Genomic DNA, 26,079 nt, shown 5'->3' on the forward strand with positions numbered 1-26,079 from the left:
AGCGATGCACCATTCAGCCGTTCATGAAAACAAAGGAACAATATGACTGACAAGGGATATGAGACGTTTTTAGCCAGATCTTGATATGCAGAATGATGACATGCAGTAGATTTGTGGCCCTAACACGTCAATTTTGCATAAATTTAAGAATTATTTTCATACAACCATACTAATTGGGATTCATGTCGATAAATATGAATGGACGTGAGCGCGAGCACTCATTCTCAATGTGGCAACCATTTCGTTTCACATTTGTGGCTGGTAGCCTACACTGCTTTTTGTATTTCAATTCCAACCTTGAATGAAGTAATATTTTCACCAGGCTGTCCACACTTATGCACCCTGCATGAAACAACACGGTAAGAACGCACGGGGCAAAGTATCTAAAGGTGGGTGTACGCTGTGCGATTCTGGGCTGTTCCGGGCGAAAGATGACAAACGTTGCGATATCTTTGGTCTTGGCTTGTAAACGGTGGTCCTAAATCGCATTCTGAGAGAGGTTCTAAGATCCGTTGTCACGGTCTTGCGACAGTGTCAGAAATTTGGGATGACCATTTCATAATGTGACTGCTGCTACGACCTTCGTCTACAAACCAACCAACTACTAACGCTACGTCCACTAGCGCTCATGACGTTTTATTCTTGTATTGTCTTAGCATTCAGAACCTGTGTATATCGCACAGTCGACACGCATCAAACTTGATGTCGTGCCCAATTCATTAGATCCATGTCGCACAGTGTGGCTCGCAATTAACTTATAAGATTGCTGATATCTCACAGTCTGTAGGCACTTCAAGATGCGCTTTTAGTTGTCCTCGGAACATAGTAGCTTCACCACTGCAGACTAACGTCAATAACAGTCGCCGTCGCATAACTACGTGTTTTAGTGTAAATGCAGTCGGATTCCCACCGCAGTTGTCTTTTCCTACGTCCTTATGACGTTTTCCACCGAGATCAAGGAAGAGTGGTTAGGAAAGGACAGAGGAAGTAACTTTTTTTTTTTGTAATTTTTTTTACTATTCGACCGTAGCCAAAGTTTTCCCAGGTTTAAGTGAACAGACCTGTTCTACAGCGCCATCTTGGCCTGGTGTACATTGCTGTTTTCGTCTTTATTATGTTGTCCCCGCAGTCCTGAGTTAGATGACGTTGTGAACTGGGGCAGAGTTGAACGATACTCGTTATCGGGAAAGTCGTATAAATAGAGGATCATTCGTAATTTCGAAAGGTGACAGCTTTTCCTCATGATGCTGAATTCAATATAGACCCATAATCGAGTTTCTCTCAGACCTACAAATGAGCAGTGCGAGCACTCTGTCAAGAGTTTCGACCTTCTTTAACGTCGTACGGTCTGCAGCACTTGTATCATTCCTTCCAAACAGAAAATTCAACACTACACAAGTGGCAGAAGTCCACCAGAACACCACTTAACCTGCAAATGGCGAGCATGGTAATCACTAACAGGTAGAGGATTTGTTTCTTTCATTTATATAGCCTATGAATGATTTTACTTTTTCTGAGTTCTTTGAAATGTTTTCCCACAGTTGTCATAATGCTCAGATGCATACATTTGTAGCGTTATTTTGATATACGAAATATAAAAAGAATCAATTTGCACCGTTCAAATCGATCTCTTTACAGGAGTCTAAGCCTCAGCCCGTTAATATCAGTACAGCCCTCTCGAGCGCTCGTGGACGAAAAAATTACAATTACTGTGAGAAACTTGCCGCCGAAACAGAAGGTGACGCTTCACTCACTGCATCAATCAGAGGATAAAGATTTTTGGGAGGCATTTGGACACTACATCAGTGACGAAGATGGAACTGTAAATAGTGAGTGCAACGATAATTTAATGGGATTTCTACTAATGATATTTAAAACATGTTATGCACTTGTTACGTATCCTGTTCAAAATTAGCAACAACAATACACGTGCAATGCGAACCGTGCAATGTGAACTGACATGCATTATACCTCCACAATTCTTAAAATTTCTGGTACCCAAATTCCGTACTGCTCGGTCTTTTAATTACCACAATCATAAGTTGTCACAGTAAATTCACCCTCTGGAGAATAAACTGACAACAGTAATTTGCCTCCAAAAAATCTAGTTTTCCTTCATGGATTGACGGACTGTAAACGGTACCTACAACTGTATTTACACGTTTTGGAGACCTATTTTTCAAGAGTTTTTTTTTTTCTCTTGACTGACCTTGGGATGAACCATCTTTGGCAAGCACAGGCTCGCATAAAATGGTCTACACTGGTGAAGTTAATTTAGACAATTACTTTGTGCAGTCCAGCATCCTGTCCTTCACAAACCAGTGATGCCGTGGGGGTTTCCTCCAAGCAACATTTTCAGTTAGCCAGATAATTTAAACCAAATATGACTGTGATGTGACACCTTAGGTGTTGAGAGAGCAACCACATGCTCTACTTTAAAAAAAAAAATCTCAGAAAAGTGTGAATTGGTCAATACAGCAGATGTGAATTGCTCAAGTCTCAAGATACACAGTAATCAACTCAGTGCTGTCTGTGAGTCCAAGTGCACATGTACCAGTCAGTCATCTGCAGCTGTTTATTAACTTTGGAACATGTAATGGTCATGCCCGCTAGATACATGTTAATGTTTATCCTGCAGACACAGCAGTCTGTCAGACTTGAAGCAAGTGTATGCCGATAACACCTGGACAAAACAATTTGTGCACAAAGGCTCTGAATCAAAAGCAAACAATCTTGTAGCTGTAAACATGTTTACATAGTTTTAATCTCCCATCAACAAAACTGTAATTCCTTATTTCTAAATATGAACCGTAGGGGCTGTTCCTTATCACCTGTGATCTGTGGGTGTGAACAGATTCACAAGTTGTAAGTCTTTATAGACACAAACCATTGTTTTTTCCACATTTAAATTATAATCTGTAGTTGCTGATAGCTTTAATAAATTGGAAACTCCTCTTTGACTGTAAAATGTATCTCACATTGGCAAATCTACACACTTGACTTTTGGACTGTGATCCCAGTCAGAAAGACTTGTCTTGGGAATTGTAGTTCTACGGCTCCACTCTAGGATACTTTTCACTCAGCCAGTTAGAGCTGGACTACATCCAGCAGCATGAGGCAGAGTTGATCAGTCAGACTTTAGAGCAATGGGTTATGGGAATGTCTCCGTTTTACTGTCATCATCCTAGGTACATATCTGTACTACCATTTCCCCACAGGCTGCTATGACCTATATGACAGCTGAGCTATGATTATAGTAACAGTATGCAGGTGACAATGATTACTGTCAGATGGATGATATTTTTGATGAAATTTAAGTATATCGAGATGGCTAGAATATAATTTGAGTTTACCACCTAATCATTTATTGCTTTGCATAAGTTCCACTTGTCTTCTTTATATTGATGACTTTAAAAATGCTCTCAGTTCAGAGTAACTTTAAGATGTTTAAATACCCTCTACCTGCTATTTCTTTGACATTTTCTAATATTTTTTTCAATCCTTCATTGAGCGTTCAGTGCACTTTTTTCAGAATGAATGGGTTTAACAATTTGGAATACGTGGGAAACATACATTTGATGCATATTCATACAACTGATTAGTTTATAGATAAGGATGCTGTTACACACTGAAGGAGATTTTGGACAGATATGCAGACTGCTTGGTTGATTAGGACAAAAGTTCAAACAAGATTCCTTGGAACTTACTGGCTTCAGGTCTCTTGACTCAGATTTATGGCATCAACACAGAAATTTGTAACTCACTGACAATACAGTTCCACACAAGGGAACTCTAGGAGTATTTATACAAAACAGAACAGGACTAGATTAACTGAACCAGATGTACCAGATATAACTAGTGATAGGACAAACCAGGAAACCAGGAAGTAACTATGCAAATGACCAGCAGAGGGGAGAGAGAGACCCAGGCTGCGACAGGTGCAGATGAGTGCTTTTGTGTACAGATTTTTTTAGCAGTGGTTTATCTCTGTAGCTGAAATGTTTTTGATGTCTTTGCAGTGGCAGAGGATGCAAGCCTCGGAGGCACATATGAAGGAACGGAACCCATGGGGCTGTTATGGAGCCTGCAACCAGTACCGGGGAGCCGACCCGGGCTGAGGTACGTCAATGCTCAAATGCAGGTTTTCCACATGCCTGAGTTTGGGGATAACACAGGACAGGGTGGTGCCAGGAGTTGTTTGGGCTCATGTGCGACATTATGACTTTTCTCTGTGTCTCTGATTTTAATTCGTCAGGTTACGCAAGATGAATGTCCTTTTGCCGATGGTGGTACACATCTCAGTGCACAGTGGACACATTGTCCACGGCTTTAGCCAAGCTGCCGCCCTAGCAACAGCTGTAACTGAACGTTGGTTCATGGCACCTGGTGTGAGGAGGGTAGATGTAAGAGAGAGTGGAATTAGAGGAACCCTTTTCATCCCTCCAGGTAAACATGCCTCCAGGCACAAGCTCACTGCAGTCACCTCTTGAAATGCTGTCTGTCCCAGATTGAGGTTTCGTAATATTGGGCGATTGCTCCTAATTGGTGGGAATTTATATAGTGCACAAGTGTAACTAAGAGTTATTTAGAAGGTCCAGCTTAAAGTGTGCATGTCACAAGCTGGAACTGTCTTATGAGTCTCATGTCTACCTTAACAAAACAATTAACACTTACAGAAGGTCAACGCCAGAGACAGTCATATCCAAAGCATGATGAGGACAAGTAGAGAGCCTCTCCCGCTGCTATGTTCAGGTTGTAGAATATTAGTGCGTTGTGCGTTGATCAGTGTGATTTGTCCATGTCAATACACTGGTACAGTGGATTATGAGGAGAAATATTAATAATTTTTAGATTGTCCCTGAAACAGGATACCTGTGCAAAGTGACTGGTTTTTATTACTGAGCACAAAACTGGTTCAAAGGGGTGAGATACATGAAAACGGAACCTAACTTAAAAAAACAAAACAGGCCAGTGGCGTCAAACTAACAAGGTCAAGGAAGAAGAAAAGGATAAAATGTACAGGCAAAAATTGCTTAATCCACAAAGAGAAAGAGCGGATGCAGAGGATAATTGAATGAGTGACTGATTTTACTAAAGACCAGTGAGGTGGCAGCGCTGAACTCTGATAGGTTGTTCGTGAGGGAGGGGGAGACAATGTTATGATTGATTAATCATTCACAGTGACAATAAACCAATAGCCACGTCCCGGAAAATGTGTGATTTGTTATTATATTTTTGTTTGGTGTTCGGCAGGACATCTTGTGCTTCATGTTCTTTGTTTAAATATCACTGTTTGTGTTTTTATGCATCTTTGTGTGTCAGACAAACCTGTTGATGTTGCCAAGACCTGTGCGTAAGTCATTAAATGATCCCTTAGACCTGGAAGGCATGCTTTATTCCACAAACACAAACCAAGGGAAACACATGAAACACACAAAAAGTGTTTCAAAGGTGTTAGGGCAATGGGACCAGCACAAGGAGGGGCAGGTGTGGTGGTGTTTGGAGACTATTGCTTTTATCCTGCTGCGGCTGGGTTTCGATGAGCTGCAGGTATCACTCATCAGTGAGCAGTCAGCCATGCCTCCTTGGTGTTTCCATTGGAGGCCTGTCCCCATGCACCTTCTTCACTGGCTTGGCATGGTGCTGATCTTCCAGATTATGTAGTACTCCACAGTATATAGATGCAGCATTTATGACTGGGCTGGCCTCTGGTATTACTGGTTACAGTCTCTTTATTTTTGTTTTTAATTTGTACACTTTTCAAATGTATTTTCTTTTTGTTTGTTAATTGGGGGTCTCTCACTAGGAATATTACCTGCACTGCCACAAAAGATTGCTGCAGCTGTCTCTGGCGTACTCCATCCACATCCCGTAAGGTCACTTAGGTGGCTCCACTTGCATGTGCACCCTAACTGTGTGTGTGCGTGTGTGTGTGTGTTACTCAGGCCATGGACCTTTTCCTGGAATACTAGACATGTGGGGAGGAGGTGGTGGCTTGGTTGAATATCGTTCTGCTCTTCTTGCATCACATGGATTTGTGTCTTTGGCTCTGGAGTATCTCTCTGTGGATGAGAGGAGGGAAATAAATGTTGAGACCACTTATTTTGAGGTAATTTACACAGCAGTCAAATCTGACCCTCACACTGTTCACCTCTCAAACCAAGATTCTGAGTTTACAAACGTAGCCCCTCTAACCTTCCATAGATTTCTAATCAGGTCTCTCTCAATAACAGGTCTCTTGCATAAAAAACAAATTTTGTGTCAAATGCAATCATTGTCTTACACATTATTGTTCAGCTGAACCATTTTTGAAATCTTGGCAACAAGATTTAGTCCAGTTGTTTGGTTGGGATTTTTGTACCTGAAATGCATCTTTATAAACTTATTTTAGACGGCCTATCAGGTCCTCCAGAATCACCCTCAGGTGCAGAGAGATAGTTTGGCTCTATTAGGTCTGTCATTTGGCTCATCAGTGACCCTCACCATGGCAGCCTACTCTAAAGTCATAAAGGTAAGCTTGTTTTGCATGCACAAACCCTTGTTCAATCTGCCCTTGATCCGTACACAGATGCTTTCACAAGCATAGCATGTTCTCTGATATGTTTTGTGTTTCAGCCGCAGTGTTGTGTGTGTATCAGTGGAAGCCATGTCCACCTTGTCAATAAATCCCTGTTTGAAGTCTTTCAGGATTTTAGCATGTGAGTATTGAACTTGGACTGTCTTTTCCTTAAAGGAGAGTACATCCTTGCTACTACTACACTTGCTCCTAGTCTGCACAGAACACATTACATTACCAACAGGTAAAAAAACAACAACAAAGCAATGAAAAACAAATGTTTGGATATTGTGCTTTATTTACATTATATTTATTGCTGTAGTTTATCACTGTGCTTATACTCGGCTAGTTTATATCACTTATCTTTATTTTTGAGGGTCGACTGTTAGTTTGTCTGATATTGTTTATGTTCAGACAGGCTTCTGTCTCAGCTTTGTCAAGTCCTTCGCACAGAATTTATAAAATAAAGTTCTTTTCCATTTCTGTGTTTCAAAGCTTCACACTCTCAGTGAAAGGAAAAGAGGCAGATCTAGAAGTGTAGAAGTGTGATTTTTTTTCCATTTCAGATACTGTGATTCTTGTATTGGGGCGGGGGCTGGAATTGTTTTATGGTTGTTTAACATGTTTATAAAATAGTGTCGATTATAATGTATTTGTGGCACTATGTGATAATGAGTTTGAACTGTAGGAGTTATAATACATAATTATGGTTTAAGGTAGTACTTATGCAGTGCTGTAATTCTGGGTATATTGAAAGTGTAGGTGTGTTATTATAATAAGGAATTATGGTGGGGCCCTGGTAATACAAATCTGTCGTTTGATTGTAGCAATATGCCTAAAGCCCGTGTGGATGAAAACAATCATGTGATCTGGAGGGGCCTAATCCTACCAATCCCCACAGAGCCTGGCAAGAAAGTGGATGTAAGTTCAACACCCAGCATTAACCTGTTCTTTTATATTATGTAAACTAATACAAAGTATTGTGTTGTGGCAAAATCGTCTGTGTTCCTATCAGTATATATGGATATCTGCATATAATGTTGCAATGTTGGCAAATGTATGTGAGGCATGAGGTATCCTGCATTGCAGTTGTGGTTTTCGTGTGTGTGTGTGTGTGTGTGTGTGTGTGCGTGTGTGTCTTCATATTACTGCATGTATGTCAATACCCTGTTGTAATGTCACAGGTCGGCAGGATAAAGTGTCCAGTACTTTTGGTCCTTGGTGAGGATGATCAGAACTGGGCTACAAAAGAGTCTGCCCAGGATGTAAGTAACCCCTCGTCTGAGCATGTCTGAGTCTCAGGAGGTGTCAGTGTTCATGTCTCACATTATGGGGAGAGTCTGTCATTCTGTGATACAGTTTACCTTTCCCCCATTTGTTCACTAACCGTTTTTGAAATGACAGATGCTCCTCTTCAGAAAGCTCCATGTGAGCATAATGGCCTGTGTTCATCTTAGTCTTTACCTAACCTAATCATAGTGAGATGAGTAAGAATGTGTTGTAAACCTGAATATACTCTCTGACCTTTGTCTTTAGATGGAGGCTATGATGGAGAGAGCGGGGAATAAACACTTGCTCACGGTCCTAAGCTATCCTGGTGCGGGTCACCTGATTGAGCCACCTTACTCACCTCACTTCCGCTCCAGCAACTTCATTATACAGCAACTTAAAAAGAAAGGTTAAGACAAACAAATTTGAATAAAGAGAATATGAGAATGAAAATTTGTCTAGCAATGCCTAAGTCTCTGTTTTATTTTTGTTTGTTTGATAGTGATCATGCTTTGGGGAGGACAGACCAAACCACATGCATATGCACAGGAAGATTCCTGGAAGAAAATTCTGGACTTTCTATACCAACACCTTTACAACAAACCAAATGCTTCCCTTCAGGCCAGACTCTAGTGCTGTGTCCTGGGAGCAGAATGAACCACGTATCCTGTAGTAGATTTTTTTCTTTTTCTTTTCTCTTCTTTTTTTTTTAATCAGATTTACTAAAATTGTGATAACAAGAAACAGTATTTTGTGATTATTTGTTTAGAGAAAAATAAACAGCTGAAGAATTGAATAGGCACCATGTAATTTTGACAGAATGTTACTTACACATATCTAACATAGTTACAGAAGTGCCCACACAACAAAAAGGAGCATTGCTTTGGACATGTTCAAATAAAGCGGTGGAGCGCACTTATGGGTTGTTTGCTCGGATCAGGGGATAGCGCATGTACCATCTGAGCCAGGCACATGGGGGACACAGAATGGATCTGGTCCCATTTAGGGATGTCACTAACACCAATAGTTTGGTGCCAAGTTGATGCCTAAATTCAGAAGATGATAATGGCACTACTATTTATATTACACTATTAGTGCCAAGTCAAAAATCAGACTGACTGCAAGCAGAGGAAGAACTTGGGAACACCAGTGAGCATGTTAAAGTGGTGCACAGTGGAGCTGCTGCTGTAATTGCACAGAAAAACTGTAATACTCATCAAAAATAAAGTTACACATGACATTTGAGATGGCTAAAAGCTAAACTACATTCTGTCTTCTCCTATGTCTAGACTGTAGCTTGTTATAACGTCAACGACGTCCTTACCATTCAGTTAGGTATCTGTGAACAAAATGTAAAGATGTAGCGTTTTACGCAGACATTTACGAACAATAACTGTGTGTCACCATATCAGTTCAATTTTGAGCACTGCTTGCTATTGGAATTAATGTATATAAATATTTAAATTACAGCTGTCTGTTTCATTCAGTTCCTAAACTTTGAAATCAGTGTTGAGTTAGGATATCTTTTTTCTTCTTGAAGGATATATGCCAGTGACAGACCTGCAAGCCAGCCTACATGTTGTCTGTATTTTTACTGACATTACTGGTGGTGCCCATGGTACTGCAGGTGGAAAGCTGTGCAGTGAACAGGATGATTGGATTTCGGTATCACTGAATGTCAGTATTGGTATACTTGAGTAATGATTGGTTCACTACTTGAATGATACATATCACCACTTTAAAGTTGCTGTTACTGTTAGTAGTCAAGTCTTTCATAATTTATTACTGTTGCATCTTTTATAATATATTTCTGAATGGAAACACAATAATGTTCACTTGAATAATGGAGTCTAAAGCTGCTGTTTAGTGTTAACTGTTAAAGACTCGAAGGCTACGAACCACTGTTGTAGTTTTTATTTGTTAATATTCATACAAAGTTTTTTAGTAAAGGGCATGCTTGGTATTGAATCACTGGCAACAGTTGCAGATGTATCGACTCAGGTATCATGAACTTTGAAATTTCACTGGTAGCAGAACTACCAAAATTCTGGTATCATGACATCCTTTGTCCCCTTCCTCATCCTGAGAATTCGGGCCAAAATTATTCTCTGTATCAAGCAGAACTACAGCTTAAAGGATTGGAGATTTTGACCAAGAGTAAAATATTTCCATCAGACAGTTCAAATGTAAAAAAAAATAATTGGTCTGTATGAAAAGAGATCAAAGTCTGCAAATTGAATTGGTCCAGACAGAGATAAACAACTGTGTATGCTGAATAAAAAAAAAAGATTACCTAACTTTTGTATCTTATCTTATCTTCATATAGGTTACTTTGTTTCCTACACTAGGACAATTAAATCAGTAGGTGTGGAATTTGCTTGCAGTAAATGCTATCTATACTGAATCAAACGTGACAAAATCTGTGTTTAACAGTAGAAATGTCAGGGCTAATGATTTCTAACCATATGGAGCATGGTCAAAATACCATACTGTTATAGATTTGTGAGGTTTTGACGGAAAAATCAAGGTCTTTAAAATATTGAACAAGGGTTTCAATCAAAACGTGGCACAAGGTCAGTGTGTGGTACAAGCTGTCTTACCCTTTTTCAAGCAGAGTGTAATTTATCACATAGCGTCTTCAATATAAGTAACATAAATAAGCAAATGTTGGTTATAATCCCAGTATGTTAGCATTGTACCCCGTTCATATAACTGCATAAATTCATTGAATTCAGATAGTAACAGTGAGTTTGGAGTAAACAATAATATTACCTGCGTGTTCTCTTACAAAAGAAAATTAAAAGTCGGTCTCATAAAGTTTGAAGTCTTGCATCACTCCTCTGTTGTATAATTGTGGAGAGGGAAAAGTTCACAAATGTTCTGCTTGCAGGTTGTTTCTGGTGTAGTATCAGCGTAAAGGATCTATTTTACACACTAATCAGAAGTTCCAATGTACAAGTTGAGTCACAGCTCATTTGCATACAGTTTGTTCATGTAACTCGTAATATTACAAAATTCTTTATATTTGCTAACCTGCTGATAGCATGATATTAATTAATTCTATTCATAGGTTCTGCAGGAGGAACAGACCTATATTATTTTAAAAGAGGAGGAGTGAGAGAGTCAGTGTCATAAGAGAATGACGGATGTTATACTGGGAACGTGTTTGCATGTAATTTTGGCACAAATTTGCCAGAGACTGTTGAGAAATGACCAGGTAAGCCTTAAACACAGCACTAGATGTCCTCATTTCACCAAGAAAATGTAGAGAGCTTTTTTGTGTTTGAAGTGCAAAGGATCACAGATAATCCTCTAGGTGTATCCATGACTACTTGATTCCTGCACACTGTGAATTCTCATGATAGAGCCAGAGCCCATTAGCCACAGACTTGCCTGATCCAGGCCAACAAGAGGCTAGATCATGACTCCACTGAAATTTGTTCTCTCAAGGGACAATTCACACCATATGCTGATGGATGTGGTATGGCAGATGCCTGGTGGATCCCATTGAAGCTGACGGATGACATTATACTTTTCTTGGCCCAGACTAGTTCTTGTGGATCCAAAAATGGCAAGTCTTTCACTGATGTGCTTAACAACTGACTGCATTCCAATTTTCCCCCTTTCTCCCATTTGGGTGTATCCACTTTCTTGTATGGCATGACCCAATGCCATTGTGGAAGAGCAAACACTTACTCTGAGACATACAAAGTGTCCCACTGTTTCTTTCCACCTGGTACTATACAAGCATCTCCACAGGAAAGTAATGCTCTTTGAGACCCTCTATTTACCCTGAGTCACCAGGGTATGCTCCCAACCAGTTGTACTCTAAGTCTGACCCAGCAAGTGTAATTTCCACTGCACCACATTCATACGCTCCATATTATTGGCAATTCTGTGGTGATGGCCATCATATGGTTAATTAATTCAAAGTCTTTCATATAACACAGAAACAATTGCATTGGAATCCCTCACCATCTTCCGCAAGAAACTGAAAACCCACCTCTTCAGAACCCACCTGTCCCCCTAAGCCTAACCCCCCTTCCTTTAAGAAAAAAAAAAAAAAAAAAAAAAGAAACCTTGTCTTGTATCTATGTTTGTCTAAGAATTCCAGGGCGCAATACGAAGGAGTAAATTGACGCTCAGTCTTTTTAGCGATGTATGCTTATGAGGTATTAGGAATCCGACTGATGCACTGATTGTAAGTCGCTTTGGCTAAAAGCGCCTGCTAAATGCTAAATTGTAAATTGTAAATTGTAATAAAATGTCCTCATCTTTCACCTAGGAGTATACTATGGGTCCTACGGGCCCCTAAGGACACAAAACTGGATGGGTCAGTTTTTGGGAAGACTACATGCAAAATCTAACCCAGAAATGGATCACTACAAACAAACGAAGCCAGCTGATTTGTTTAGTACTAATGTATGCAGTTTACTTTATTTACTTCATAATTATTCATATGGATTTAATTCCTTGTCTACTGTTGCCTCTCCTTTTCCAGAAAGATGTGTAGGGAACAATACAGGTTTCCATTCCTCATTCATTTCTTCCACAGAAACTGCCTAATTCATAATGTGAACCATTCAATTTCTTTGATATTGAATTTAAAAGATTGATCTGTTTTAAGACAGGGATTTTCACGCAATAGTAGGGGCATGTCTATAAAAAGAAAGCAGGGGGCGCAGTCACTCTACAATAAGAACATACTCTCTAGGTCAGGGGCTGGCAAACTTTTTTGTGTTGCGTGCGATTTTGAATTATTTTCCGGACGTGAATGGTTCTTTGTGACGTGTCATGTTTCCAAATAATATCTTTATGCGAAATAACATGAACATTGTTACACAGTTGGATACACAGTGTAACTCACTTAATTCATGTCCCCGTGTGGTTCCTTCGCTGAGCTGATCTATTTGCAATACTTGTGTGATGAGTGTGAGCACAGGCCTCTGAGTGCTCCACAGATTAATAGTAGTGTGCCTATGGGTTCCAGGCCTGAAACCAACTGAACAACTGTCAAAAAAAAAACCCAAACAAACAAACAAAAAAAAAACACGACCACACTTTACCTTAGTCTTCTTTATTCAGAAATGCACCATGTTTTGGCTGACACCTTCATCAGTGGCAAAAAAGTAATACCTACCAAACAGCTTAATATACTTTTTTTTCAAAAGAAATTTGAGGCTTAATATAATTAAACAGTACGTCATCTACATAGGTGCCATCTTGAGGCTCATTTAATTTTCTAGCAAATAACAGATACCAAGAAAAATAAAAGACAAAATACTGTCATGTGGTATTTATATATGATATATGAGTTTCAGTTGCGCTGTTTTCCACATGTTTGCTAAGCCACAAGGACACTGAAGTACACAGATAACACCATTAGTGGCACAGGTATTGTGCCCTTTTGCATAAAAAAAATTAAAATTAAAATTAAAATAAAAATAAATAAAAAAAATAAAAATAAAACTCCTTTATAGTGCTTTCCAAATCAGACGAAACCAAAATGTCTTTTTAATGTTGTTTCCCTTTTAATCTGGCCTGAGAAAAGGGGGAATCTAGAAGTGAAGACACAGGAACGAGTTCTACTAGATTTATAAGCTGGCTACATAAGAGACTCTCTGATTAAACCCTGTTTTTCTTATGAGCATCATCAACTCACTGTTTTGGAAAACCCACTGAATAAATAGAGTTTTTTAAATCCTTCTGTATTTGCTTCAACATCTTTCTCAGAGGAACAGATTCTCCATAATCCAGTGCCATTTAAACAAGACGGTGCCATTTAAACAAGAGGCACTGGATGAAAATTGCTCGCAGTCAAAAGAGTATTTCTCTCTGTGGGCTTGATATACATCGTGGTGGACAATTCACAGCCATTTTTGAACAGTGTAATAAAAAAAAAAAAAATGGAATAGATTCAAAACGGAAATTCACATTGAAACTAAGGATCGGCCTGAGTTGACTGTAAAAAAACTTGAACTCTCTTAATATTTCCATGGCCCCATTGAATACCAAAAAATGTCATCAATGAACCTGCCTCAAGATGCTATGTATCGCCTATAGGGGTTGCTGTTATATTTGCAATCCATCTCAACTTTCCCCCCAAATTATTAAGGGCTGCACTTGACCTCATGGCAGTACCAAGTGCCTGCAGATAGAGGGAATCATTTTGGTGGGGATCGATTCAGTCAATAGAACAACAAAATCGACTGGCAAAGTTTAATTTGTATCATTGTATTTATCAGATAAAACCTTAAATCCTCTAAACCAATTTTTGTGCAAGATATTAGTGTACAATGAGCTCACGTCAACAGTAGTAACTAGTAATTGTCTTAGTCATTAATATTTATTCACTGACAACATGTCTGAGGTGTCCTGCTGTTACCAGGTTCTTTTGGGGTGAGGTGCGTTCTGGGACCTGAAACAAAATTTACTGGATGACAATAAAGCGTTACCTGTTCAGTCCTAGCATCTGACTAATTCTCACATGTTTCCCGCTCTATATATTTCTAAAGACTCATTAGTTGTTGAATGTTTCACATTAATTAAATAGGACTTGCTACAATGCCCTGCATGAGAACGAAGGGTTGAAGAGATTCCTGAATCAGGAAATCCGAGGAGTAGAAAAAAAACTAATGTCGTTTCGGGTGATGGTCTCAGACATTCTAAAAGCTAGTTAATTAATCTGTTTCAACAACATGCGACTCACGTTCGACTACGATTTCAAGTATTCCTAAATTGGGAATGCGAACCTACTGGAAACGTCACATCTCCTTTAACTTACACATACGATACTCAGCGAGGAAAAATGTGACGTGTCAAAGAAGTGTCATGTGTTTATAATCTGGACCAATGAGACTGCTCAAAGTCATACATTGCAGATTTAAGCCAATGGCTTTACGATGCGTGGTGGCCTAGGAAGCAAAGTTTTTTTTGACTGTTGTGGGCTGTCAGCTGCATAGACTAGAGGCGTACTTGAAGCAAATACAAGTCCTCAACACACGGGTGAGTTTTTAGTTAATGATGAGCTAATAATGTTTATATATTAATACCTTTTCTTTACTTATCCACAGAAATAGTCTGGAGTGTTCTGTTTGTATGAATAAGTAAACACAGCTTTATAAAATTGCAGAGGAACTGGGACTATATGGGACGGTAGCTACTTGCTTTTTCCCCTCCAGATTTTTACTTTTTATCAGAGTCCTCTCTCTGTTGAAAATGCAGTACAGTATTTAATAGTCCAGAAGTTAATAACTGTAAATAGAAATTGTGTTTACTAATATTCTATCTACTGCTAAGAGTCTGTTACTTGTATGTTTGGAAATACTGACAAGCGAACACCGCAATTTCCTGAAAACATTTAGTGTTATACTGACACGCCTCTTTCACTTGAAGCGTCAACTGTCTTCTTTTTTTATTTTACAGAGCTGGTGCACAGAGCCGCAGTCATGGCAACTGCACAATCCATGTTCATTGCAGCTGTATGCATTCTTTTAATTAGCGAGCTCGTCCTCGCTGAAAAAGACTATTACGAGATTCTGGGTGTTTCGAAAGAAGCCTCCGAGCGTCAGATCAAAAAGGCTTTCCACAAATTAGCCAGGAAGTATCATCCAGACAAGAACAAGAGCCCAGATGCAGAGGCAAGATTCAGGGAAATTGCTGAGGGTGAGTTGTTTCTGTTTCTGACATGTATTGCATTTCTTACTCTTAGACTTGGAAATTGTAATGCTTCACTCCCAGTCTCCCTCTTAAGTCAATATGATCAAAGTGTTCAGTAAAATCTTGTCCTCCACCTAACCTTCCATCTTGCAGTGTCAGCTGAAAGTTTATCTATTTCCCTGTCTTGTCTCCATCTCTCCCAGCCTATGAAACATTGTCAGATGAGAAGAGGAGGCAGGAGTATGATGAGTCCAGGAGAAATCCATTCTCCACTGCAGGCCACGGAGACAGGCACTTTCATCAGTCATCATTTACTTTCAACTTTGATGATCTTTTTAGAGACTTTGAGATCTTTGACAAGAGACCACATTCCCAATTTGGGGGACATTATGAAAGTCATTTTGAGACCCAGCAGGAGTCACAAAGTTGGCAAAGGAGCCATTTCCAAAGTTCGTTTAGAGGAGGTATGTTTGATGACATGTTTGAAGATATGGAGAGAATGTTCTCATTTGGCCAACATCCTACTGGGGCTGAGGGCAGGTTTCATGGCTCAGGAAGACAGGCCTGCCGAACTGTGACGCAGCGCAGAGGAAACATCGTGTCTACATACAGAGACTGCTCCTGATTCAAAAATCACCCATAAGTGTCCCTTGCAACCCCCCCCCCCCCCCCTTCAGTGCAATAATCTCATTTTGGAGCCATTGATGCTTAATGAGTTGTTTGTTGTTGAAAATGACAATTGTTTCTTGTTTTGAAGTGGTTTTGAAGTCCTCATCCTCTGTAAACATCACAAGAGCAGAGAGGAGATGAAAAACAAGCTTTGAGAATGCAGGACATGCTTTTGGTTCCAGATATTAAGACAGTAAAGCTTTTTTTTCTGTGTGCTTTTGAACGGATACTTCCCAAAACTTGTTTACAGTTATCTGTCAGATTACAGATCGCTCACTCTTTTTATAGTATCACTCTCATTCATGAATGACTTTGATTTTATTTTTGCCTTATTCTCAGGGAGGTGAAATTTGTATGAATGTGCAATAATTACCAATTGATTTATTTGCCTTTGCAAATTAACTAAGCTTTGACAAAGTATGATAGTTGTGCTTCCACTTTCTAAATATTAGTAATACAGCTACAATAAGACCATGCTTGTTAAAAAGGGTTGTGTGTTGATCAAAGTTTGTCATTTGGGTTATTAAATCTACATCACACATGTGCTATTTCTGTGGCTGAGAACAGTGAGCAAAAACTTGCTTAACTTTCCTAGGGAAGGTCTCTGTGGTACTGTCATTGTGGTTAACTGTGGTAACTTGACAAAGTATACCCCGTTAGGAGCAGAGCACTTAATTTTAAATATACAATAGCAGATCCCCTTGGTCATTGTCTCAATATTTTATGTCTCCATCAACTGTTACGCTTGATATATTTTTTTTTGTCATCATAAAAAATGTGCAATATTCGTGTCTAGTGCCTTATGCATTGTTTGAAACATCTTATTTTGAGTACTGATCCCCTGTTGTGTGTAAGTTATAACAAACTGTGTTTGTGAAATTAAATTTTGCTGTGTTAAATATAATGACGAATTGTTGTTGTTTCATTTATCAAAATAAAATGTTTGAATTCCCCCCTTTCTTCATGCAGTGTTCCAAAATCATACTTTTTTTATACACACACACATCAGCCAACTAAACAAATGTTTAAATGGATACTTAATAACCCATATGACATCAGTAGGGTGTCCTTTAACTCAGGACCAAAAAAAATGCTTTATCAGTAGTGTTAGGATGTAGAATATATGCAAATTCTTTAGTTTTTCTTCTGCTTGAATTATCATGAAATTTCGACCCAAAATATGGCTATTAAAAGCTTATAATCAAACAGAACAGCTCATCAGAAGTGTGCTGTTATTAGAATATTTAAGTTAAAAACATTGCAACTTTCAAAGAAAAAGATGCCATTCCGTAAAGCAAGAACATTCTATTTCTCAAGTTTCTTTGACAAGAGGCAGGGCTTCTAGGGAGTGTGACAGGACCTATGTGCTCTGCTCTCCCCTTCAGTTTACATGCTTCTGTAGAAGAGACAAAGGGCAACACAGTGCCCTCTTTTGTATATAAAGTGAAATACACCATAAGCTCCGAAACTCTGTACCAGGTTCCTGTGACAGTAGGACTGAGTGTGGACTTTTTGCTTGCATTGATTGCTATAAAATGTTATGTGAGGTACAAGATAAATTTCAGAGGTTTCATTCGGAAATAGTGATCTATGCTTGGAATTTTTCTATATAAGATAATGTGTTTACTGCTAGCCTTTAAGTGCAACAATTTTTTCTCTCTTTTTGAAATACTTTTTTATCATGGTTATATCTGTGTAATATTAACAGTATGGTGTGATTCTTCTCACAATCTAGCATAAATTTACACTGTGTTATAACATTTTAAATTGTATTGCAAGATTTTGTAATGACATAAATACATAATACTAATACAAGTGCACCCCTCAGAATTGTTATTTTTGTGATAGTAATTGTCAGTATAATGCAGGGAACTAGCAACTACTTTGCTAAATAAGAGAGCTGTAAAAATCTACAATTCCAATGTGTTTATGACACGAGACTGCACAACAAATCCAAACAATCATAAAGAGCAAAATGTAAATGAATATAATCATCATGAAGTGTTGAGTGCCTGGTGTAAATGATTACATTAACAACATGGCATGATACATTCATATTGTATTGTTGTACAGCCACTGGCTTTGTATACTTAAACTGATATGTTTATCTGTGCTGGACACTTTGGGAACTTCTTGAATTTTCATTGAGTGCCCGTAAATAAAGAAGCTGAATAGCTGGCAGCGGTGTTGCGGTTGCGCTGCCCTTCCCACATTGGTTTTGGTATTAATAGTGCTTTTGAATAGAAGTGACACAGAAGAGGAAGGAAAGTGGTTGTTTGTTTGAGGAGATAAAGCCGTCTCACTGCAGCTTTGCCTGACAGGATGGCAGGACCAAACACAGGCACGCATACACACACACACACACGCACACACATGCACACCATACATACCTCTTCACAGAAACAGTCACATGCAAGTAGATGAGCCATGACTGCATGTTACTGTAATACAGATTTCACTGAAACAGTTCTTTGCTTAAAGGCTCCTTTGATTAGCAGGATTTTCTTTCAGGTTTGTATATGAAAAATATTTTAATGACATGTTATTTATTCGTAATGTAGGAAAACACTCCCATGAAGTCCTAAATCCAACAAATCTCTTATTTTCTGTGTGTTTTGTATAAAGTGTTCCAAGTGATATTGCAAGTGTTAAGTGGAGTGATGATATACAATCATATTCACTTCGTTTTGAGGCACTTTAGTTGTGCTTTTGTATTAAGAGTGAACCCAGGGCAAATGCCTGAATAGAGTTGATTTATTTTACTTTATAATGGACTTTGATGGATTGAAGAGGATGGAGGTATTCGTTACTGTGGTTCTGAGTTATTCACCAGCAGCTCCACATTTTATCAGTGAATGCAGTCAGGAAACTGCACCACTATGTGCCTTTCTCTCACTCATGCTCTCTCTCTCTCTGTCTCTCTCTCTCTCTCTCACACACACACACACACACACACACACACACACACACACAAAATGTATATTTTACATGTACTTGTCACGTTTATATACATTTATATTTATATATATATATATATATATATATGTCACGTACACATTTATATATTTGTATATTTCCCTCTTTTTCCCTATGTGTGCATGCGTGCGCACACACACACACACACACACTTATTTTTGAAAAGGATCTAGAGAAATTGGTAGGCCAAATAGATAGACCTAAGGTCTTCAGTAGGTTAACAATGCTGTTATCCTGATTTGTGTCCACATGGTTAGTTCCTGTCAGGCAACTGTTTATTTGGTTGAATAGCTGTAATCTCAGCCCTCTGAGGCCTCTTGTATCTATATAATCTCTCCATCTGTGGATCACATCTACATTTACACTCTGCAAACCTGAAAGGGGAACTCCGGGAGGTCGTCAGTTGATATTTAAAACGTGTGTCCCTACAGCAAACGTAATAAATAAGCCTCTCACAACCAACTGTTTATTCTGAAAACCATGGGAGATGTGGTGGTCAAAGAAGTCAAAGAGATTTCAATACTGGAGTGAGGGAATGATCTCCTAATGTTTGCAAACTGTTAATTATCTCAAACAAAAATAAGAAATACACGTGTTATCCAAAGCCCAGAGGACTAAACTTTCTTTGTGTGAAAAAAATGTCCAAGTGAATATATTCTGTCTCCTTATTTTCTCATATATATTTCTTTTCTCATCAAAATCTTAACTCCATGGAATAAAAACGTTAAGCGTAAAATATAAAAAATGAGTCGATCAGGCAATCAAAATTAAGGAAGTGTGATTCAGACAACAGCCCATTGTTAGTGACAGCAATGTGTTTGTCCATCAGTGCGTGATTTTAAACACGAAGTCCAGAGTGTACCAAAGGTGTGCATATTTTGTAACAGGTTTCGTCTTTTTAATTTCAGACTTCATTCAAGTTTGAATGTTTGCACATTTGGTCATTCAAAGACACATACACATAATGATGAGATAGAATAAATAACATCTGTGTAAGTATGGCCACATTTGGAGATACCATAAAAGTGACTGCCATTGGAAAACATTGTTCATAACATTTAACATCCTCTTTCTTTCTTCCTTTCTTTCTTTCTTTTTCTTTCTTTCTTTCTTTCTTTCAAATTGTGATAACACAAGTTTGTCTGACAACATCTACCCAGAAATGCAAATCGTTAACTCAAACACAAGTGTGTGGTCCCCTGGACAAACTAATGGTTAAAATGTTTTGTTTTTATGGATGGAGATGGAGAGATAGCATTAGAGAACAATTGTGGGAGGTCTGTCTAATCTTCATTTCCAAAAAGAGAAGTGTTCTGTAGCATCGGCTCCACCATCACTTAACGTTGACACATTTAAATTGACCCATGTCTTTTTTTTTTTTTTCGGGCACACCTATTCGTTTGGATGAACTGCTAATATCAGGTGCTCTCTCTATATATACCTGTCTGAATATACCTGCCCAAAGACAGAACAACTTCGCCATCGTTTGTGGAACATAACCTAAGATCATATATATGTTGCTCAGCGACGTACTTTTAAGAGGCAAAATGGTAAGTTTTAGTCATGGATCATGGATTTTTTTTTTTTTTTTTTTTGAAACTCACTATCAGTTGGCATTTCCTTAGAGGGTATGACCATTGTTTTATTTCATTAGCTAAATTTGAGGTAAGAGGCAGGCCAGAAATAAAATGTTCTATTCTCTCCAAAGATCATTTTTGAGTGTTGATGTATTTCAGTTGCTGCTTGTCATTTCAAAAAGAGGAGCACATTGACAGGACAAAGATCATTAACAAGGTCACTTTATTTAGCACATTTGATGAGTTAGTGTTGTTTTTCTTTTTATGCTGCAATTAGGGCTCTTTGGACAGTGACATCAACCAAGATTTTCAGGATGCCATTGATGTGATCCAGCGACACTCTAACATACTGTATTATGATACAGGTATGGCTGTATACTTGTATTTATTACACTAGTCACTGGAATGCATGTTTGATAGACAGAGGATACACTCTGGAACCCCTTGGCCACCATGCCTCTAAGTCCAAGTCTGCACTTGATCCTGCTCTAAATTCTAGTTTTCGAAGCCAGTCACTTTTCATTGACCACTTCAGGTTTAATGATAGTTAAAAGACTTTCTACAGGCTGCCTTAAACAAACTTATGGAAACACTCACTTGAGGTCCTCCTGTTGATTTTTTGCTGTTTCCATCCTACTTTCATTCAGAGAACAAATATTATGAGACTCTGGAAAGCCAGCAGCCGCCCCTGGCCCACAGCATTGCCTGTTTCCAATTCACAACCCTCCCTGAAGGATCTGGACCCACTTACGAATGGAGTGATGCATCTGTGAGTATCAAGTACATGGGCCAATGGTTTGGTTTGTCTGTATGCCCACTACACCAGCCTGTTATGGTGCCGCTGCGCTCAGTTTGACTCTTGCTCTGTGTCATTTGTGAATTTGTCAAGATCTGATTGTCTCTTCCTCCTTGTGTTTAGCCATGGAACCACTCTACGCCAGACGTTTCTACAGGTCCTCTTATTTGTGCCGAGCCACCACCGTTTTACCCATCCTTATCACAGCGGAGCGGAAAAGGTGAGTAGTGATGGTTGTTGGATTCTTGGTCTCAAGGAAACTAGTGTGTCAGAGGGCCAAACTTCGGTTCTCATACTATTTTATACATATATATAAAAAATCTCAGTTTAGTACAACCAAAGAAACTTGTCCATTTCAAGGAAGCAAAAAACAGGTTTCAGATCTTAAATTAGGTATAGACAGTCCTACTTGTGGAGAATATCATTTCTTGCAAAATCACTGCCCCTAACCTTGCACAACCTCTGTACTGTTCAAAAGCTCATTTTTACATAAAAAAAAATCACACACATAAAAAAACCACTGAATCTCTCCATTAAGACTTTTTAAACAGTTTCCTTCATATCTCCTCACAGGGCTACCCTGCTATAGCTTCACCATGAGATTAGACATCTAGACATCTTCACATCTTTGTTTTGCTCTAGAGGTTTGTGGTTGCTAAGCTTAAGTTTCCAAATCCATTCTGTGTCTTCAGGCAGGAAGAAGCTACGACTCTATGAGTACTTATACGAGGCTCTGCATGATGCTAACATGGTGGACTCCATCCAGTGGACAGACAGCAGCAGCGGTGTCTTCCACTTCATTTCCAAAAATAAAGAGAAACTGGCCGAATGCTGGGGTCAGCGCAAGGGCAACCGAAAAACCATGACCTACCAGAAAATGGCACGGGCCCTGCGCAACTACAGTCGGACAGGCGAGATCGTCAAGGTGCGCCGTAAACTCACCTATCAGTTCAACCCGGCAATACTGCAGAGGCTGGGTGGCGGTCCCACAGTGGGGCTCGGATCCCGCCCCTCAGCCAGGGAGCCAATGCAGCAGTCAGGCAGCCCATACACCAGCATGCCCACTACACCAGCCTATTATGGTGCCGCTGCGCCCAATGAATGGCACAGCTGGTATGGACAGTGCTCTTATCAAGGGGAGTATGACCTCACAACTGTTCTCACAGCAAGTGAAAGCCCCAAGACCTGTATTCCAACACAGTGACTATGTAGATGACAGACATCTGTTGTCTTCCAAGTGTCCAGATGAATGTTGACCAAGTCCTGTCATTCACACTCATATGGTCAAAACCAGCCTTATTTAGAATGGGCTGGTGGTCCTGGAAATGAATGCGACCAATACGAGAAACCATTAAATGTGGCAGGGAAGAGCTATGAGTGTCCATTATGAAAAACATCAATTGCTTTGATCTCTACTGAGATTTCAACCAATAAGAGAGGTCATTCCTGGGACATGAACAAGAAATGTCTGATGTATTTTACTTTTATCACCATTTCATAAAGCTCCCTTGATTTCCCTGTTGTGGCTTTGTTCTGCAGTTATAATATTTTTATTATTCTTATTTAAAGAAACATATCTGTCTCTTTTTGTAAATAAATAGTAAATTGTATAGATAGTTATTTCATTGATTTTTTTTTTTTTTTACAAAAAAACAAAAATAAAACTGTAAACTGTATGTGTTTAAAGTAATAGAAATAAACCAACAACTAACAACCATTTCTGTGAGTGAATATGTGCGAACGTCAAATCCCAACTTAATAAATAATAGCTGAATGTCTCTTAATGAGTTTGGACTATTCTTTAAATCAGTTTTCTAAATTTGAATCATTCACTACTAAACTGTATTTACTACTAACTGTAATTATTGCTGAAGGATTCTCCATTACGCATAATTATGTTAATGAGCATTTTATGAGTCACAGTAAAGGTTCATAAAGGCTTACGTGCTTGACAAAACAATGAATAATTTACATTTGTTCACTGTTAAACTGTAATTCTTAAGATTTAAGATTATCAACAGCAGAAACGTCTCTTAAAGGCCCACTGAGACATACTGTATTCGAGTGGTGTTTTCCCAGTGGTCTATAGGTGCTTCGTGTGGGTGTCGTGGTCCAGTACTGTCCTTATCTCTCACAGTAGGGAGGATGTGGTAAGTCCCTGCCCCTGGAGAGCTTGGTGAAAATGGCATTTTTGCGTGCATATATTTTTGAAAGTGTGTGTGTTTGCATGTGTGTGTGTGTGCACGTGCGTGTGTGTGTGCTCTGAGGTGGGCATAGGGGCTGACATATATTCCTGTGGGTTGTGTGGGCCAGAGATCACAGCAGGAAGGCCAGGCCACTCGGTTAAAGAGTTATGATAAAAGGCCCCAACCAACTAGACTCTCAGAGAGACTGCTAGAGTGTGCAAGAAACACGCCTCTGGACTGTTGCGTGCATTAGGTGAGGTGTTAACTGCTTATCAAATTTTATTAACTGCAATTGCATTGCTGTTTTCTTGATCACACTTATGTTAACTAAGACAGGTATAAGACAAATCACATCACGACAAGACCAAGATCAACAAGATCAAGATCTCGACAAGATCAAGTCAAGGGTGATTCATGGAGCAACAACTTGAAATGGTAAATACTGAGTTCTGAATGAAAGGTTTTCACTGCCATTAGTTTTGTCCAAAGGGAAAAAAACACTTGTACCTTTTGCTAGAATTTTTCAGCAATGTATCAGACAGACCTAGAGGTGATCATGGAGTTTCTGGGAGAGCACTACAGACAGGAAGGCAGAAGAGAGCACATGGGGCCAAACAGGATTAATAGTGAGTAAGAAGTTTCAGAAGTAATTGTTTGGAGATATAGTGGACATATTATTTACTCCTCTAAACAGAAAGTATTCCCAGTATGTTAATGCCAAAAGTAAGGACACAGATGAGAATTGAAGTCAAATGGCCATTTCAAGACATTTTTTTGGGGAAAAAAAATATTGCCTCCAGAAAAGTGAATATAACATTGTCATAGATCTGGAGCAGCAAAAAAAAAAAAAAACTTGTTCAATCACAACTTTTTCAGTGAGAGAAACTTTTATTCAAATTTCTTTTCAGTGGGAGATCTCTACGCCTTGGCACCATCTGAAGTGTATGGGAATGATTTGGGTGTGAGAAACGCCCACTGCGACCAGTTTGAACACACTGAGTCAGTTGGGTTTCTTTCCTTGCCAACAGCCAATCAGGTCAGATGAATCCATCACTGCCATTCTTTTAGTCTGCCAGTGACAGTAGTATGTAACCTATGAGTTCTTTACTATGACCGCGCTATCTCTCAACTACTATCACACAGCAAACGGGCGAGTCTGACCTCATCATGACTGAGATCCAGTCAATTAGGAAGCCTGTCGCGGGGTTAAGCAGTTCAGCTCTCGACAATAAACAGCACCTGCAGACTCAGAGCTCACACACCGGTGATGCTTTTACAGTTCCCGGAAGACAAAGCATAGGGAGACATTTGACTCGACTGTCCACTCCCAGAAGTGCAGCTGAGTCATTGCCCGAAACTACACCTGCAGAGAGAGGTAAGTTCTTCTTTTGTGGTTTTTCAGAAAGATGTTATCAGTGCAGCTGAGCTCAACCTGAGGGAACAAAACTTAAAGATTTTAAAAAAGAGCCCTGCCCTTAACTGTCACACACACACGCGCACACACACACTTTCTTTCTCTCTCACACCCACACTCACACGCACACATAAACAAAAAAATCTGAGTTCTCCGCTATCTGTATATCTATGTAATTCAAATAAAATTTCTAACTGGCATGTGGTTCACTGAGAGTGCTTATCAGTAGAGTAATGCCAGTACATAACACGTATTCATTTTGTTGATACTGAGGAAAAACAAACAATTCTTGTTGTCTCACCCCAAACTCCAAATCCAAACATCCTCCTACAAAAAGAAAAGTAAAAACTGCATATGTTTGCAGGGAGAAAGCTGCGGCTATTTCGTTTCTTGTTTGAAATGCTGGAGAACCCAAAAATGGCCCATTGTGTTTCCTGGGTACCAGCATCCGCTGGCCTCTTCCGCTTCTCATCCACACACAAGGAGCATGTGGCAGAGCTCTGGGGTCAGAGAAAGGGCAACAGGAGGCCAATGACATATCAGAAAATGTCCCGTGCTCTGCGCAACTATGCCCGCTCTGGCGAGATCATCAAAGTGAGAAAAAAACTAACATACCAATTCAGCCAAGCCACTCTGACAACACTCAGGAGTCAACAGGATGTACACAAGGCTCGATACTGAAATGCAGATTTTTCAAGACAAAGGCATTCTTTGTGGATAAGAGTCTCCATCCCTTATCATTAATGTATCATTGTCTTATGTTGCCTATTTTACAAGTCCTTAATTGGACTAGAGAGGCAAGATGGCTAAATATAGGAGAAAAAACTGAAGGAGACTGATAGTGCTTTAAACTGACTAAAGCTACTGAGATTTCATAGTAGCATTGGTTAATACTTGCATGTGCAACGCACGCTGACACTGTTTTCTTGATGAGTCAACAGCCTTTTAAATAAAGAATAAAACTGTCATGTTAATAT

The 26,079-nt window shown here is 39.2% G+C and overlaps 3 protein-coding genes across 3 annotated transcripts; all 3 read left to right on the plus strand.

Annotated features, from left to right (window-relative positions):
• The first annotated feature begins 979 nt into the window (after window positions 1–979).
• LOC115810650 (peroxisomal succinyl-coenzyme A thioesterase-like) lies at window positions 980–9,229 on the plus strand. The gene is made up of 11 exons (XM_030772632.1): window positions 980–1,461; window positions 1,639–1,829; window positions 4,020–4,119; window positions 4,256–4,446; window positions 5,946–6,109; window positions 6,392–6,511; window positions 6,616–6,698; window positions 7,384–7,477; window positions 7,741–7,821; window positions 8,093–8,234; window positions 8,328–9,229. The coding sequence occupies exons 1-11, from the start codon at window positions 1,436–1,438 to the stop codon at window positions 8,456–8,458; spliced, it is 1,323 nt and encodes a 440-aa protein (XP_030628492.1). The 5' UTR covers window positions 980–1,435; the 3' UTR covers window positions 8,459–9,229.
• Window positions 9,230–14,778: 5,549 nt separating this feature from the next.
• Window positions 14,779–17,042, plus strand: dnajb9b (DnaJ heat shock protein family (Hsp40) member B9b). The gene is made up of 3 exons (XM_030780292.1): window positions 14,779–14,830; window positions 15,251–15,490; window positions 15,688–17,042. Exons 2-3 carry the CDS (start codon window positions 15,274–15,276, stop codon window positions 16,107–16,109), a joined length of 639 nt encoding a protein of 212 aa, XP_030636152.1. The 5' UTR covers window positions 14,779–14,830; window positions 15,251–15,273; the 3' UTR covers window positions 16,110–17,042.
• A 1,880-nt stretch (window positions 17,043–18,922) lies between these two features.
• On the plus strand, window positions 18,923–22,706 carry LOC115817476 (transcription factor Spi-C-like). Its single transcript, XM_030780823.1, has 5 exons — window positions 18,923–18,952; window positions 20,984–21,071; window positions 21,354–21,475; window positions 21,626–21,722; window positions 22,195–22,706. Exons 1-5 carry the CDS (start codon window positions 18,923–18,925, stop codon window positions 22,704–22,706), a joined length of 849 nt encoding a protein of 282 aa, XP_030636683.1.
• The last annotated feature ends 3,373 nt before the right edge of the window (window positions 22,707–26,079 follow it).

This window comes from Chanos chanos, chromosome 1, assembly GCF_902362185.1.
Source record: "Chanos chanos chromosome 1, fChaCha1.1, whole genome shotgun sequence".
Taxonomy (NCBI): Eukaryota; Metazoa; Chordata; class Actinopteri; order Gonorynchiformes; family Chanidae; genus Chanos; species Chanos chanos.